This window comes from Myxocyprinus asiaticus, chromosome 24 (genome assembly GCF_019703515.2).
Source record: "Myxocyprinus asiaticus isolate MX2 ecotype Aquarium Trade chromosome 24, UBuf_Myxa_2, whole genome shotgun sequence".
Classification (NCBI taxonomy): domain Eukaryota; kingdom Metazoa; phylum Chordata; class Actinopteri; order Cypriniformes; family Catostomidae; genus Myxocyprinus; species Myxocyprinus asiaticus.
The window spans coordinates 5842433-5860270 of NC_059367.1; the positions used below are offsets into that span (position 1 = coordinate 5842433).

At 35.1% G+C, this 17838-nt stretch overlaps 2 protein-coding genes across 6 annotated transcripts in view; one reads left to right on the plus strand and one right to left on the minus strand.

Annotated features, from left to right (window-relative positions):
- Window positions 1-6369, plus strand: part of LOC127415030 (sodium- and chloride-dependent taurine transporter-like) — a 37451-nt gene extending 31082 nt beyond the window's left edge. The window contains exons 13-14 of the mRNA XM_051653496.1: window positions 35-205; window positions 2043-6369. Of these exons, the coding sequence (XP_051509456.1) occupies window positions 35-205; window positions 2043-2198 (327 nt within the window). The 3' untranslated portion in view covers window positions 2199-6369. The remainder of the gene's footprint in view (window positions 1-34; window positions 206-2042) is intronic.
- Window positions 6370-7145: 776 nt separating this feature from the next.
- Window positions 7146-17838, minus strand: part of grip2a (glutamate receptor interacting protein 2a) — a 44661-nt gene continuing 33968 nt past the window's right edge. For 2 of the 5 annotated variants that reach the window (XM_051653467.1, XM_051653468.1), the window contains exons 20-24: window positions 16155-16305; window positions 10828-10948; window positions 10514-10681; window positions 10267-10413; window positions 7146-8655 (exon numbers count right to left, since the gene is read on the minus strand). In XM_051653467.1, the coding sequence (XP_051509427.1) occupies window positions 8458-8655; window positions 10267-10413; window positions 10514-10681; window positions 10828-10948; window positions 16155-16305 (785 nt within the window). In that variant the 3' untranslated portion in view covers window positions 7146-8457. Of the gene's footprint in view, window positions 8656-10266; window positions 10414-10513; window positions 10682-10827; window positions 11270-16154; window positions 16306-17838 lie in introns of those variants that run through there. The other 3 variants (XR_007892891.1, XM_051653470.1, XM_051653469.1) reach the window with 3 other exon arrangements.

Consider the following 17838-nt stretch of genomic DNA (forward strand, 5'->3'; position numbering starts at 1 on the left):
GTATATGAAGAGCTTGTAAATATTTCTATTTTAGGGTTGTTTTGTCTTTTCGTTGGTGAAATACAAGCCGCTCACCTATAACAAATTTTATGAGTATCCTGATTGGTCGATTGGATTGGGTTGGGCTCTTGCACTTGCTTCAATGATTTGTATCCCGATGATGGTTGTCATCAGAATCATCCAATCAGATGGCTCCTTAATAGAGGTAAGGTTGTCAAATATTACATAAATAAAATATTTATAGAAGCACAGCAGGTTGAGTTATTACTGTTATTGTCAGTGCAAAGCAAAATCTTCCAAACATAACCACATGATGTCTCTATTATTAAGGAATAGTTCACCCAGAAATGAAAATTCAGTCATTGTTTACACACCCCTGTTGATATAACACTACTGTATAAGACTTTCTTTCTTTTTCTTAACACAAAAGGAGAAATTTTGAAACAATGTTGTCCTCTGTGATGTCATACAATGGCAGTTTATAGTGACTACCTCTTCAAGCTTCAAAAGGACACAAAAGTATAATTCAAAAGTCTAATAAATTATTCCATTCCATTTTGACATCCCTCAGTTCATAAGAACAAGCAAAAATCTTTTTCGGAGGGTTTAAATGGAAATATAACACTTGCATTTTTGTTAAAGCGCTTTTATTATTTAATATAAAATCTGTGTTATTTGAACTGTAAAGGCATCCTTTCAATGTTGTGTGGATGAACTTCTGGTTATGCGTTTCCAACACAATTCCAGTGGGTGAATTTTGTTCCAGGAAAACAGAAATTTGCATTAGTTAAAGGAATATTCCAGGTTCAGTACAAGTTAAGCTCAATCGACAGCATTTGTGGCATAATGTTTATTTACAATGGAAGTGAATGGGGCCAATCCGTATACGTTAAAATACTCACTGTTTCAAAAGTATAGCCCCAAAATACATAAAAAATATGCTTGATAACATGATTTTAGTGTGAACACATCGCGTACAAACCTTTTTGGTGTAAAGTTATATCAAATTTTACAACTTCGTTGCCATGATGACGTAACGCTGTAAACATGAAACCCCCCAAATGAACGTAAAAACGTTTTAAACAGCTTTACAGCTTAAACAATACACAAGGCCATTGGTTCTACTTTTGAATAACTGTGTATTTTAATGTTTATCACGGTCCATTGTCTTGCCCCATAGACTTCCACTGTAATTCCCAGCCTGATCTCAGTTCGTTACACATTTGGCTGCAGTTACCCAGTGAAATTTCCAGCGGGGGCGCCAAAAGCGAATAAAATGGTGTCATAGTCAGACGAGGTTTTTAAGATGAACAAAACAGACGTCCTTACCCTAAACCAACACCTAAACTTAACCAATAGTGTTTTAAAAGCATTAACAGCACATTTACTGAAACAACCGCGTCATATCGTGTCGCTTATATGGCACTTTCGTTTTACTTTCACTTTTGTTTTGAGCATCCTTGGCTGGGCTCAAGGCTCGGTCTCTGAGTTCAAAGTCCAACACTCTAAATGGTGAGGTACAGCACAAGCGTTTAAATGTAGGTGGGTCTGTAATACAGGCGTTAAAATATGTTGTTTTTCAAATGATGCGCTAGAGTAAAAGTGTTTTGATATAATAAAATAGCAGGGTGTGAGTAATATAGAGTGAAAAATATGTTTATAAAATCCTAAACAGCCATAGTACCCATGATTTGTGTGAAAGTAAATAAAACGCACAATTGTTGTAGCGCCTCTAATGTTAATTTCACCAGGAAACTGCGGCTAAATGTTAAATGTGGCACTAGAAATTTAGTTTGCAAAAAGTTACGTTCATTCTATAAGACTAGGTTGGAAATTCCATTACTGTAAATGCAGTATTTTTCTTTTCTTTTTTTCTTTTTCTTTTTACTTTTTTTTACAAATTGAGGGTCAAGATAAAATGAGAGTTTATAGTCATATTTAACCTGAAACATTCCTTTAAATTAGAGACATTAGTGACATTATGGACCATATAAAGTTCTTCAGTAAGAACTGAAATGATTAAATGTATGTCTCATGTTTAGCGAATCAAAGCCGTGGCGGCACCTATTAAAGGAGGCGCGAGCTCTCGTCCAAAAGAGAACAGTCTGAAGAACAGTGAGCTGCTGCACCCTCTGGACCCCAACGGCATCCACGCCTTCACGAAACACACCCACACTATCGTAGAAACTACTATGTGAGACTCTCTAAGAGAGATTCCCATATTCTCCTCCTCTCTCCTCTCCTATCGGAGACCCCATTTTCCCTCTCCCTTCCCCTGAATTCCTCCCTCTTTCTGTATGATTCTAGAACGTTATCAAGAAAAGATCTTATATCAATATATCTTTTTTGCCAGTTAGGATTTTTATTGTTATTGTAATCACTGATATTGTTATGACTTGATGTGAACTTTTCAATCAGGGGCAGTTCTTTTATTCTTTTGTGCACTGATCCGTGTCACGGCGTGTCCTAACCAGGCATGACAATGTAAACTACAAACTATAAAGAATTTCTTCCATATTATGTTTTTGTTTTTATTGCGCGAGAAAACATTTTGTTGTTCGGTTGCTGGGTAGTCCTGTCCACAGTAAAATCTCATTTGTCCTAAAATTCTTCTCCACATAGCTGCATATAGAGTACAACAGTCAGGTTCCGTAGGTTAAAAATACCATTCATTGTCTCCATAGGTGAATTGATTTTTTATCGAGAACCTATAAACCTTTGAAGACAGACCTACCGTGAGCTCCGAGGTTGTTATTTAAATATACATTTCTAAATATACAAATGTATGTTTAAATCAATATGCTTCTGTTGAAGCCATCAGTGCGCATTATTTTTACAAAATAAAAAAAAGATGTTTATAGCTAAATTCCTTGAATAACTCATTATCCTAAGGGAGAAAAAGCACCAATCAGAGAATTACGGCTGACAAAGTGTGCTAAAAGAGCCCACCAGTGACCGGCCACTCCCATGGCGCACTGTGAATGACCCAATCGAATCGCTCTCCCTACACTCTCAAATTACTTAAATATTTGTATACTGTATATCTGAATATTTTGCAGCATACTTCAAATATATTGATTCTAACTTAAAATCAATACTTTTACATTTTTCCATTGCTTTTTATTTGATTATGTCATCGGGATTGTGGGACCTTCTACCTTTGCCTTTTTTTCCGATATTCAAATACTTTTCTGCTTCAAATCAAAGTCGGTAATTTTGTGATTCACCTCGGAGCTGGTTGGGTTGGTTCATGTCTTAGAACTCTTTTATGAAGAAATTTATGAAATCCCTATGGACAAAATGAAATTATTTTGCGATAACAACCGGTTTTAGTTTTGCTTATTACATGGCTACTAACCAAATAAATGGACATGAAATATTGATTTGCATTGAAATTATGTTATTATGTGAGAAGAAAAATATCGCTGAACAGCTGAATTCCAGTCTGACTGCTCATTATCCAGCTTATTACAAGACTACTTGCCAAAAAACAAAAAAGGAAATGGACATGAAACATTAATATGAGTTGAAATTATTATATTAGCTTACTTGTAGAGATCACAGAGTGAAAGATGACTCGCAAAGTCTGATGTGACTTAATCCCCGGATGTGCGGCTGTTACTCAGACAAATCAGACCTCTAGATGGCGCCATTGACCAATCAGAATCGAGTATTCTAGAGAGCCGTGTAATAACGTGAAATAACCTCTGATTGGCTGTGATTTTACACATTTTGATTTTAGTGAGATCTCTTTACGCTGGAGACATTCCACGTCATGTCTGGTTAGGATACGGTCAGCATCTTTTGAGCAAGAGTTCTTTTTAAGAGTTTAAGAGCTTAATTTGTTGAAAAATACATACAGCAGCAGCAAACTAGATGTGTGACATTATGATGTCTGTCAGTGTTTGTGGCAGTAACCTTTGTACAATGAGATTCTTAATGTTCTTTGTATTGAAGAAAAATGAATGTACCTCCGCTCTGAGCGGACGCTGTGCACAGCTTACAAATACATACACGTATACAGTGGGGTCCAAAAGTCTGAGACCACTAATGAAAATGCTTCCATTTAGCATTTTTCTAATTCATAACACTTTATTACAAATTCTATTATCAGTATAACAATTTTAGTTAAAAGATACAGTATATAGAAAATCATTACAAATTTCTTCCCAAGTCCCCCTTTTGCTGGAATGACAACATGCAATCTGTGTGGCAAGAACTCCACGATTTTGTGCAAAACCTGATGATCATGTTATCCAGTATGATTTGAGAATGTTTCAAAGAGCATCTTGTGTGCTTCAATGGAAGCAAGGAATCTGACCTTTTGTACAAAGGATTTAACATGGTCAGTGTGAAGAATGTGCTTATATTTGATTAGAAACCTTATTTCATAACATTTCTTTGTATAAAAATGTACAAAATCCTAATACTTTTAGTTTATTTCCAGGATTAAATGGGATTTTAAATGTCAGATGTGGTCTCAGACTTTTGGACCCCACTGGACATACATACACTGCCGTTCAAAAGTTTGGGGTCACTTGACTGAAATGTTTCCCATGATCTTAAAAATCTTTTGATCTGAAGGCATATGCTTAAATGTTTGAAATTAGTTTTGCAGACGAAAATATAATTGTGCCACCGTATTAATGTATTTCATTATAAAACTAAAAGTTATATAAAAAAAAAAAAAGTTTTTGAAATTGATGACTTGGACCAAATAATAAAGAAAAGCAGCCAATAAGTGCCCAACATAGATGGGAACTCCTTCAATACTGTTTAAAAGCATCCCAGGGTGATACCTCAAGAAGTTGGTTGAGAAAATGTCAAGAGTACATGTCTGCAAATTCTAGGCAAAGGGTGACTACTTTGAAGATGCTAAGATATAACACAGTTTTGATTTATTTTGGATTTTGTTTAGTCACAACATAATTCCCATAGTTCCATTTATGTTGTTCCATAGTTTTGATGACTTTACTATTATTCTTAAATGTGAAAAATAATAATAATAAAGAATGAGTAAGTGACCTTAAACTTTTGACCAGTAGTGTAAAAGCATAAGCAAACCTTTTATAAACTTTATTTGTTGTTTTCAGTCTCTCCTTGAACTGTAGTGATCGCAGCCTTTACACACACACACACACACACACACACACATATACGCAGAGCCATTTGGTTTAACTTTAATACTGTAGGCAGCTGTGTACACATTTAATATAAGTATAATTTGATGCTGTATAATAAGCATCATGTACTGTTACAGATATCTGAGATCTGCTGATTGCAACCACAACGCAGGGCCGTTTGGCAGCACTTTACTAATAGCTAGATATGTTTATCACATGAGCCAGCCTAGCTAAACCACTCAACGCTGTATCAATCATCAGATTTCAGAATAAATGCAGGAAATCTGGGCTTTAAATATTGCACAGAGACACTGCCATCTCTGCAAGCCCTGTCTGGCCCGAGGCTCGTGGAATTGTCTCTTGAACCGAGCCTTAAAACCTCGAAATATTCAAGCTAATCACCAACAGCAAATAACTGCCCTTCGTAATACCTCTGTGTCCGTAAGTACCAGCCCTAAGGTTGACCCTTTTAATCCTCTGACCTCAGTGTCTTTGTATACGTCAACTGACCTGACCTATGACCCCTTCTAGATTTAACTAACCCCTCTGTTTTGTTTCCACCAAAACACCCTCTTCCCTCCAAGCTTCCTGTTCAGGGATATTTCACCCAAAAATGGAAATTCTGTTTGATGATGAGTTAAGTTCATTTACTCACCATCATGATGTTGTTCTGTGCAACACAAATTGAACAGTATGTTAGCCTCAGTCACCATTCAGTTTCATTGCATCTTGGTTTCATACAATGAAAGTAAATGGTGACTGAGGCTTTCCTACACTTAAATGATGACAGACTTCTAATTTCTGAGCAAACTATCCCATTAAGCAAGTGTTTGATCATTTGTAATATTTTCATTTATCTAAAACTGGCCTTTTTGTATTTCAACCATTTTATACTGTACCTGATGTGATTGGTCATTTGTCTATTTTTTCTGAATGTATTCAGAAATGTATATTTAAATGTTGATTAGTGTGAGCCTAAATGCAACTTGCAGTGTGCAATATTTGTAAACAAGTGGCTTTGTCCATTTTTTATTATAATTTCTGCTGGAAAATATTTTAATAAGGTTAAAACCAGACATTCAAGAAACAATTTTTCATTCACAAATGGGTTATTCTTTGCTGTACGATAAGATAACTTGAATAAAACAAATGAAATCTGGTAAAAACCAAAGTAGTTTTGTGATGAACACCATTCAAGATGCATATTGCAACTTTAGATACGAAATAAAAAATGTAGAATCTTGGAGTGTTGTGTCGGTGTTGTATAGAAATAATCCATTCTGAAATGTGAATAACTGCTCTTTTGTGATTGCATTATTTAACGTTAACCTGAAATGACATTCGCAACCCATTTTACTTCTGTAATATGACATATTTCAGACTTAAATATATGTAAAATAGGATCTCTAATAAGAAAAAATACTTATGGAGCAAGTAATTACATTTTGATGAAAGGTTACTAGTTTCGATTTCATGTTCATTTTAATGATTGCATTTTAGACATACAACATGCACTATTTTATAGCCTCCATCTCTGTTGCAAACAGGACTTGTCAAACAAAATGGCCTTTTCAGTAGGGCCGAGTATATTCATTCGATTCTGATTCACAAGCTCTTGATTCAATTTGATTCCAATTCTGATTCATTAAGGTTTATTTCAGTTATAATATTCATTTTGGTTTCAGATAAAAGAAAATCTCTACCAATACTGTAAATTAGACAGGGAAACTTCTAACTTTGTACATTGCAAAAATATTCATTTAAATATGGCCTAAATAAAATTAAAACATTGCGTAGTGCATCTCTAATCATTGTACATTTTGTTGCATTAATAATAAAAATAAATCATATTTTTTTAATTAATAAAAGTACTTTGTGCACCTAAAAATTTTTTTTAGTATTAATAATTATAATAGTATGTTTTAATTCAAAAACAACAAATTAAGCACATTTGTTTTATCTTTTATTAATAGTTATTATTATAAGTGTAGTTTTTTTTTTTATTAAACAAAGTATTTCTTAGTGCACCTTTAATTATTGTAAATTTTGAATTAATAATAATATTTTGAATTATTAAAAATACTTGGTGCACCTTAAATTGCTGTTTATTATTAATAATTACAGTATAATTTAATTATTGCATTTATATTATTAATTAGTAATATAAAAATGCAATAATATGTATAATACTATTTTTTAATTCATAAACAAATCATTACTTAGTGCACCTTTAAATGTATTTTTAAAAATTAACAACAGTGCCCAAAAAGCCTTGAACGCAATCCTGGTACATGCGTATGCTACGGAAAGACAAGAAGAGATCACGACACCAACCGGTCTTCTAGAAACAGTTAGGTTATATTTTTACCACACACAGTCTGGTTTTTATCCTTTATTTTCTTTAAAAAGGAATTTATTTCTAAACCAAGAATAGTAATTAAATACACATCTTATTCGTGACATTCTACATAACATCCAACATACAGGAAAATGTGTTTACACACAGAATAGAGGATTGTGGGTACTATGGCATACAGAGAAGGATCTGCTTTTCATAGTTATACTTAAAACAAGCTCCTTTCAAGAACGTTAGATCAATTAAAATTGAGAGTTTATTTCTGTGAGCCACACACTCAAATGTCTCACAGTTCACTAATAAAACATAACTTCACATGCACCTCAATTTTCACATGTCAAAACATGTCACTTTTGAAGTTGGAGAAAAAAAAATATCCATGTCCTTCATATCCATGTGGATTTTCCTGGAGATATCCAATGCCATCATGGTTTTAAAACAGCTGAAGAATATTTATAATCTAAACAGTCAACATATGACTTGGTATTTCTCTGTTTCATAAGTACCTGCAGATCTGTGCTATCATCAAAGTGTTCCTGTTGACAGGAGAAACTAATGGATGCGTGTCATTTATATACAAGATGAACATTTTGTGTGAATACAAACAATTTATGTGCCAGTCTGTGAGGTTTAATAAACTGATGATGTGACTAGTGAATGTTTGTGTAGATCACATTGTGACAACTTTTGTGCAAGATGAATTAAAAGTAAAACAAACAAAACAAAATGTGTCTTAAATTGTGGTAAAAAAACAAAACTTGTAGAACAAGTTAAAAGAATGAAAATCAGTGTCTCTTAAATTGTGACCAAAACAAAACTTAGTTAAAAATATCAAAACAACAGTGTTATTGTGTGCTAGTTTGCCTATAATTGATGTTCTATAAATGAAACCCTTGTGAAGGTGAGAGAGAGAGAACCATTTTTGTGGAAAAATTGTGCACTATGTTATTGTTGATGTCTATGGCTGATTTTTGGAGGTCAGAGATTGACTCTGCTTAGATTTTGTGCAGAAACAAACGACAGCATTTCAGAGGCATCCTGACGATCTTTAGTTGACCAAACATGTGCCTGAGTGAGCGGGCTTCTGCTGATGACCAGCTGCAGATGCTCTCCAGCTTCTGTGATCAACGGCACTGCCAAACAACAGTCAAAATCTCGTGTCCGTGCATGATTGACCTGTTATATAAAAGTCGGAAACAAGAGTCAGAAGGATAAAGAGAAATTTTTAGTGACAAAGATTTACACCTAAAAAAAATGTACAGTACTTCTTGCAGATATGATTACAATTATGCACACTCATATGTGATGAAGCCTAATCAAGTCATAGTGCAAAGAGAAGGCTTTTAATTTGACATAAGAGAGGGTTCCCGCACATATTGAGATCACATGACAAACTCCCCAATTATCTCTTTGTTTGTGGAATAAATGTATTTATAGTAGTTAATATATATCTTGTGTGTATATATACACTGTCATATACATCATATATACACGTACATAAATGCTGAATCCACATTTTCAATTATTGTCCGTTTTATTTTTTTATTAATAATTAAATATTTTTAATTCATAAAACATTACTTAGTGCATCTTTATTGGACATTTAATTTTGAATTAATAACTCTTATAAATTATAGTATTTAAAAAAAAAGTGTGCACCTTTATTGTATGTTTTAATTTATTAATTAATAATTATTAATTCATTATATTTACTGTAAATTATAATATTTTTTAATTCATGAAAATACTTAGGGCACCTTTAATTATTATGTTTATTAATTTACTAATAATTATTAATAACTATACATTTGATCATTAATATATAATATTATTCATAATTTGAATAGTATTTTTACTTTATAAAATTACTTAATGCACCTTTAACTATGGTATGCTTTTTTTTAGTAATTAAAAATGTTTAATATTATTTTTTAATTAATAAAACAGTACATGGTGCAACTTCATTTATTGTGTATTTTATTTTGTATTAATAATTTGTATTAATAATTATAGTAATTTTAAATAAAAAAATGCTCCACCTTTACTGTATGCTTTATTTCTATTATTAATGAATAATAAGTATAATAGTATTTTTTAATTCATAAAACAAAACATTAATTAGTGCACCTTATTGTATGTTTTATTTTATTAATTAAATTATAATATTTTTTTGTCATAATACTTTATACACATTTAATTATTGTATGCTTTATTTTTTGATAATAATTAAAAATAACTAATTATAATCATATTTTTTTATTGATAAAACAGTACATGGTGCAACTTTATATTTTATTATGTATTAATAATTGTTAATTATTATAGTATTTTTAATAAAAAAAATGCTGCACATTAATTGTTAGTTAATTTCTATTAATAATGAATAAGTATAATAGTATTTTTGACAAACAAACATTACATAGTGCACCTTTAATTATTGTATATTTTATTTTTAGTTATTATTATAATATTTTAATTAATAAAAAGTACTTAGTGCACCTTTAATTACTGCATGTTTTGTTATTAAATTAGAAATAATTATATTATTTTTTTTGTCATAATACTTTATGCACATTTAATTATGGTATTTTTTTATTAATAATAATAATATTATTATTATTATTATTAAGTACAGTAGAAATAATGAATAAAAACATTACTTGGGGTACCTTTATGTATTGTGTTAATTATTATATGTGCATTTTATTATAGGTGAACCCTTACAAAAACTGTCAAGGTCATGAAAAGGTCAGAATTAAAAAGGTTAAAATCATTCGGGCATATCACCTGTAGAATACGGTCATATGGGCGTAACCCTGCTTGGTCTGCAGGCCCATCAGGGCGGATCATGTTCACGTAAACACCCTTCTCCAGAAGCCCGTCGGACACGCTAAACCCAAAATCCCTGCTGTCAGCATCCTTCCGTAAACATATCTGAGAGAGGGAGAGAGAAAATGATGATCTGACCAGAAAAAGTCAACAGGGTCTGAGATGTTATTTCAACCAAAGAGCTGCTGGAACAGTAAACATTTACTTTATGAAGCTCTAATGGCAGAGAAGGGCTGGTGTCTTTCATATCCTCTGGTCCGACTGTGTTCTCCGAGGTCCTCTCCGGGCTCAGAGCTAGAGCTTTGGTGCTGCTTTCATTCTGCTTCTCACCGTCTTCTCCCAAGCTCAGCGTGCTGCCTGACATTATAGTAGCCTACAAATGACATAAAATAGCACAGTATTCGACTTGACCACTTAAAGTTCAAGCACATAGCAGTCACACATATTAAATGTAGGCCTGCCTAGAATCTCTGCCTTCAGAATTCCACAAAATTCAATTTGATTTCCAATCATATTTACCTCCAGTTCTCGAAGGATTTCTGATTGGCCACAGGTCTCCAGGTCCTGAAGAGCTTGCGACCAATAGTTCTCCTGAGTTTCTGTATTGTTGTTGTCATGATAACGTGCAGGACTGACAGATCTGTGTCAATGCAAACAACCTGGGTAATGTAAGGCCAGGTGTAGTATTGGAAACGGAGCTCTCTCTCTATCTCTCTTTATATAACTTAACTGTACAGTATGATATAGTCACTGTAACAGATCCTTCAAGTACAAAAAAAAAAAAAAAAAAAAAAGTGGTTAGACAAAGAAACATACAGATGATTCTGAAGAGGCCATGACCTGGTTCAGCCTCAGCAGAAAGTGGAAAACAAGAAATGAGCGATTGAAAAAGAAGCACAACAGGGCAGATGACAGCAAGTGGCCCACGGATGATTAGTAAGGCAGACGAGAGACAGAAAACCTGAGAAGGAAAGAAAAGAGAAGAGTAGGAACATACAGAGACAGTGTAAGCAAACAGGCTTGTGGTTTCTGTGCTGGACGATGTGAATGTTGAATAAGCGTTTAGCCACAGAAACAAAAAACACTTAAAAACTTAAACAAGCCAAAAACTTCTGAATGCCATGAACTTTCAACTAGGCTCATCAAAACTACTTTTTTCGTGGCACTATATAATATAATTTGATATGAGAGCATACAGTTACAGAAAGGCACTTAAAAATAATTTAACCGGGATAACAGGGTTTACCAGCAATACGTCATCATGAAACAGTTTTAATATTGGATATAACTGTACACAGACAAGTAAGTGATTTTAAATCACAGTAAAATCATGTTAACATGTACAATGTTTTACTTCTAGTAGCTATACTTTTGAAATAGTGTGTACTTAATGCTTAAAGACTGGCCACATTCACTTATGTTACGATTCTACTGTGATTTTTGCTTTATGTACTAATATATATATATATATATATACACACACACACACACACACACACACACACAAAGCATTCAGAAAGTATTCAGACCCCTTACATTTTTTAACATTTTATGTTGCAGCCTTATGCTAAAATGCTTTAAAATAAATAAATACATTTCACATAAATCTACACTTCATAACCCATAATGACAAAGAAAAAAATAGATTTTTGATAACTTTGCAAATTTATTAAAAGAAAAAAACTGAAATATCACATAAGTATTCAGACCCTTTGCTATGACACTTGACATTTAGTTCAGGTGCATCCCATTTCTCTGGATCATCTTTGAGATGTTTCTACACTTTGATTGGAGTCCACCTGTGGCAAATTCAACTGATTGGACATGATTTGGAAAGGCACACACCTGTCTATATAAGGTCTTATAGCTGAAAATGCATATCAGAGCAAAAACCAAGCCATGAGGTCAAAGAAACTGCCTGCAGAGCTCAGAGACAGAATTGTGTCGAGGCACAGATCTGGGGAAACCTATAAAAAATGTGGCTGCATTGAAGGTTCCCAAGAGCACAGTGGCCTCCATAATTGTTCAATGGAAGAAGTTTGTAACAACCAGGACTCTTCCTAGAGCTGGCCGTCTGGGCAAACTGAGCAATCGGTGGAGAAAGGCCTTGGTAAGAGAGGTGACCAAGAATCCAATGGTCACTCTGGTTGAGCTCCAGAGGTCATGTGTGGAGATGGGAGAAACTTGCAGAAGGACAACCATCACTGCAACACTCCACCGATCTGGGCTTTATGGCAGAGTGGCCAGACGGAAACCTCTCCTCAGTGCAAGACACATAAAAGCACATAAAAGACTCAGACTGTGAGAAACAAGATTCTCTGGTCTGAGGAAACGAAGATTGAACTGTTTGGCCTCAATTCCAAGCATCATGTCTGGAGGAAACCAGGCACCGCTCATCACCTGCGCAATACCATCCCAACGGTGAAGCATGGTGGTGGTAGCATCATGCTGTGGGGTGTTTTTCAGCAGCAGGGACTGGGGGAGTGGTCAGGGTTGAAGAAAATCTGAACGCAGCAAAATACAGAGATATCCTTAATGAAAATCTGGTCCAGAGCACTCAGGACCTCAGACTGGGCCGAAGGTTCACCTTCCAACAGCACAATGACCTTAAGCACGGCCAAGACAACACAAGGGTGGCTTAGGGACAACTCTGCGAATGTCCTTAAGTGGCCCAGCCAGAGCCCGAACTTGAACCCAATCAAACATCTCTGGAGAGACCTGAAAATGGCTGTCCACCGACAGTCCTCATCCAACCTGACAGAGCTTGAGAGGATCTACAGAGAAGAATGGCTCCAAATCCAGATGTGTAAAGCTTGTCGTATCATACCCAAAAAGACTTGAGGCTGTAATCGGTGCCAAAGGTACTTCAACTAAGTACTGAGTTAAGGGTCTGAATATTTATGTCAATGTGATATTTCAGTTATTTATTTTGAATACATTTGCAAAGTTATCAAATATCTGTTTTTTGCTTTGTCATTATGGAGTATGTAGTGTTGATTGATGTGAAAAAATAAATAATTTAAAACATTTAACATAAGGTTGCAACATAACAAAATGTGAAAAAAAAAAAATGAAGGGGTCTGAATACTTTCTGAATGCACTGTATATATACACTGCCTGGCCAAGAAAAAATACCGTTTGGATTAAATAAGCAGATACTTAAGAGCCTATGATTGGACCATTATTGAAGTTTAATATGTTTCAGCTGGCAACAATTATTTTAATCCCAACTGATGCAGTGTGTAGCTTCTCATTTCTTAAACAACCATGGCTGAAGACGTATCCCAGAGTCGTGGAGAAAATGTTACTTTGATGAGAACTTACAGGATTGGGACTAAACAGCCGTGTGGCCACAAGAAAGCCACTTGTTAGTGAGGCTAATCGGAAAAAAACGACCGAGGTCTCAGACCTTAATTAGCTTGTTAGGGCTATGGCTTGTTCACAATCATTGTTTGGAAAGGCCAGGTGATGCAAATTTCAAAGCTTTACAAATACTCTGACTCCTCAAATCTTGTCCCAACAATCAGCAGCCATGGGCTCCTCTAAGCAGCTGCCTAGCACTCTGAAAATTAAAATAATTGATGCCCACAAAGCAGGAGAAGGCTATAAAAAGATAGAACAGCGTCTTCAGGTAGCCGTTTCCTCAGTTCGTAATGTAATTAAGAAATGGTAGTTAACAGGAATGGTGGAGGTCAAGTTGAGGTCTGGAAGACCAAGAAAACTTTCAGAGAGAACTGCTCGTTGGAGTGCTAGAAAGGCGAATCAAAACCCCTGTTTGACTGCAATAGACCTTAAGGAAGATTTAGCAGACTTGGGTGTAGTGGTGCAATGTTCTACTGTGCAGCGACATCTGCACAAATTTCACCTTCATGGAAGTGTCATGAGAAGAAAACCTTTCCTGCGTCAGAACCTTCCACAAAATGCAGCGTCAGAAGTTTGCAAATGAACATCTAAACAAGCCTGATGCATTTTGGAAACAAGTCCTGCAGACTGATGAAGTTAAAATATAACTTTTTGGCCACAATGAGCAAAGGTATGCTTGGAGAAAAAAGGGTGCAGAATTTCATGAAAAGAACACCTCTCCAACTGTTAAGCACAGGGATGGATCAGTCATGCTTTAGGCTTGTGTTGCTGCTAGCGGCATGGGGAATATTTCACTGGTAGAAGGAAGAATGGATTTAATTAAATACCAGCAAATTCTGGAAGCAAACATCACACCATCTGTAAAAATCTGAAGATGAAAAGAGGATGGCTTCTACTACAGTATAACGATCCTAAACACACCTCAAAATCCACAATGGATGACCTCAAGAGGCGCAAGCTGAAGGTTTTGCCATGGCCCTCACAGTCCCCGACCTAAACATAGAAAATCTGTGGACAGACCTCAAAAGAGCAGTGCATGCAAGACTGCCCAAGAATCACAGAACTAGAAGCCTTTTGCAAGGAAGAATGGGTGAAAATCCCCCAAACAAAAATTGAAAGACTCTTAGCTGGCCACGAAAAGCGTTTACAAGCTGTGATACTTGCCAAAGGGGGTGTTAATAAATCCTGACCATGCAGGGTGCCCAAACTTTTGCTTCGGGCCATTTTTTGATTTTTTGAAACTGTAAAAGATGGAAATAAAAAAGTAAAATTGCTTAAAATATTAAAGAAATGTGTCATCTTTAACTTCATGCCTTTTGGAAATCAGGCCATCTTTTGCTTGCTTAGCTATTCACAGCAACAGAAATTTTGATCAGGGGTGCCCAAACTTTTGCATGCCACTGTATATATTTAAATAAACGAAGTCGAAATGTATTTTTGTGGTAATCAACATTATGCCATGTCGATTATGTAGATTATGCTTAACTTGTATTGATACCAGAACTTATGTACCTCAATATTTTCAACACATTTATTTTTGCAACTTTCTGTGTAATACTTCAATATTTCGACATTCAACTTGTGGCGTGAACATAGCCTAGTGACTATAGGAGCTTCTGGAAAATTGACATAATTTTTCTGTTTAGAAGTCATGTGTGAAATGGACCCCTTTGGGAAATACTGGTAAATCAGCTCTGGCAATTCCACAGAATAAGTTGTGATGTTACTGGAAAAGTTCAGTTTTGATGCTATCTGTAAACAAATCCGTAAGATTAACGGTTTTAAGCATGTACTAGGTCAGGACGCGCTGATGTCAGAAGTCCACTTTGGGGTCAATCAAAGTTTTGACGAAATGACGCAATTAGTCGCCGTTACATTTAACACCTGCCACTCAGGAACCAAAAAATTTCGTCAGATTGGACAGATAGTGAAACTAAAGGTCTTAAAAATTTGTTGATAAAATCACTAGCCTCCTTTGGGAATGAGGTATAGATGGGACCAAAAGCCTTTCTGTCAAATAGCATCACAGAGTTTAACAGCATTTTGGTGCTAATGTGTGAATGGTAGCAAAAAAGGATAAAAGACGGAAAGCTGTTGCATGTGTGAATAGCAGATGTATACCAGAAAAGGCAATCCAGCAATCTACATTCTGCAATCTAACGGGCTTCATGTGTGAAAGTGGCTTATGTTTCATTTTTAAGAGCACATGTACATGGAAAATTAGCAAAAAACAGACTGAGAAAATGAATAATCGCCACAAGACTGTGTTAGTAACCAAAACTACTGTATAAACCAAGCTTCATTAGGAAATGTTTTATGAGCTGTCAAAGGAGTAAATGTCCCTTTCTGAAAAAGATATGAATCTAGTTCCTGTCTTGTATCTCTAAGTTAGGAGAAATAAAGGCAAGTTTTTAAATTGTACCAATAGAATGAACAATAAAAACACAAGCTGTGTTTCTGAATAAACTTGAGCAAAATCTCACCCAGAATACATCCAGTCCTCCTCACCCAGCCTCCCATCATACACTGCGGTTTGGTGGGCGTGTCTTCTGGCGGTCAGTGGGCTCCTGTGATTGGTCCGTCTCCAGTCATTAGGGTGAAGTGTGTAATCAGATGTCCTATGGATATAGACGCCTGAAAACAAATTAAGGGGCGATAACCCAGTTTTGTTAAGGATTAGTTTTACCCAAATGGTTAGAAAAAAAGTCTAGTTTAGGGATGGTTCACCCAAAAATAAAAATTCTGTAATCAACTTACCCTCATGTTGCTTGAAACAATGTATGTTTTGACTTCATTGATTACAAACGGAATTGGTTCTTGCACGTCTCGCAACCAATCACAACATGCCCAGTTTCAATATGTGCAAGCGCGAATTAGATTTGGGAGCTGCAGCGGAAGGCAAGACGTTCTTTGTGTTCCTCACACAAAGCTATCGAATGCCTTCAGAAGACTTGGAATGTAGTACATGAGTCATATGGACTACTTTTTTAGTGCTTTTTTGTCCTTTTTGGAGCTTGTCACCCCTGGTCATGGTCTACGTTTGTTGTTTGGAAAAGAGCAGCTTGGACATTCTGCTAAACTTTTCCTTTTGTGTTCAACAGAAGATAGAAAATACAGAAATCTAATATATGGCCATATACAAACACACACCAATCATCCACAATATTAAAACCACCTGCCTATTATTGTGTATGTCCCCCTCATGCTGCCAAAACAGCGCCAACCCACATCTCAGAATAGCATTCTGAGCTGTTATTCTTCTCACTACAATTGTACAGAGCAGTTATCTGAGTTACCGTAGACTTTGTCAGTTCGAACCAGTCTGGCCATTCTCTGTTGACCTCTCTCATCAAGGCATTTCAGTCCGCAGAACTGCCGCGCACTGGATGTTTTTTGTTTTTGGCACCATTTGGAATAAATTCTAGAGACTGTTGTGTGTGAAAATCCCAGGAGATCAGCAGTTACAGAAATACTCAAACCAGCCCATCTGGCACCAACAATCATTCATGCGATTATCTAATCAGCTAATCGTGTGGTAGCAGTGCAGTGCATAAAATCATGCAGATACGGGTCAGGAGCATCAGTTAATGTTCACATCAACCATCAGAATGGGGAAATTTTTTTATCTCAGTGATTTGGACCGTGGCATGATTGTTGGTGCCTTGTCCCAGACCCAGACTTTCAATTTTAAACTATGAAAATCCATTATAAAAATACAAATTATTTGATCTTTAAAACTATGATAATCTTAAAGAGTGAAATAAACAATTTCAATAATTAATGTGTGAAACTTATTTCTATCGATCTTTCAAAAATGTACCACAGTAGTAGTGTCATTTCCACCACACTGAAAAATGTGCCCCTAATAAAATGTACTTGTAAACCAAGTCAACAAAAGTGAACAGAATGATTTAGATGAAATATGAGACAAGTTGTGTTTTAAGAAAACAAAGAAAAATCGAAATAGTGTAACACTTATACATATACACATATAATAACACATTTTTATTGGTGTCATTTCTAATCAATCTTTTATTCTGCCAAATTATGTGAGAAGTATGAAAATATTATTTAATTGTGTGTATTAAGAATACACAAAATGAAATGTGGATGTGGACTTTTTAATATCAGTGAATGAATCAATGAATCATGCTTTTGCATAGATTT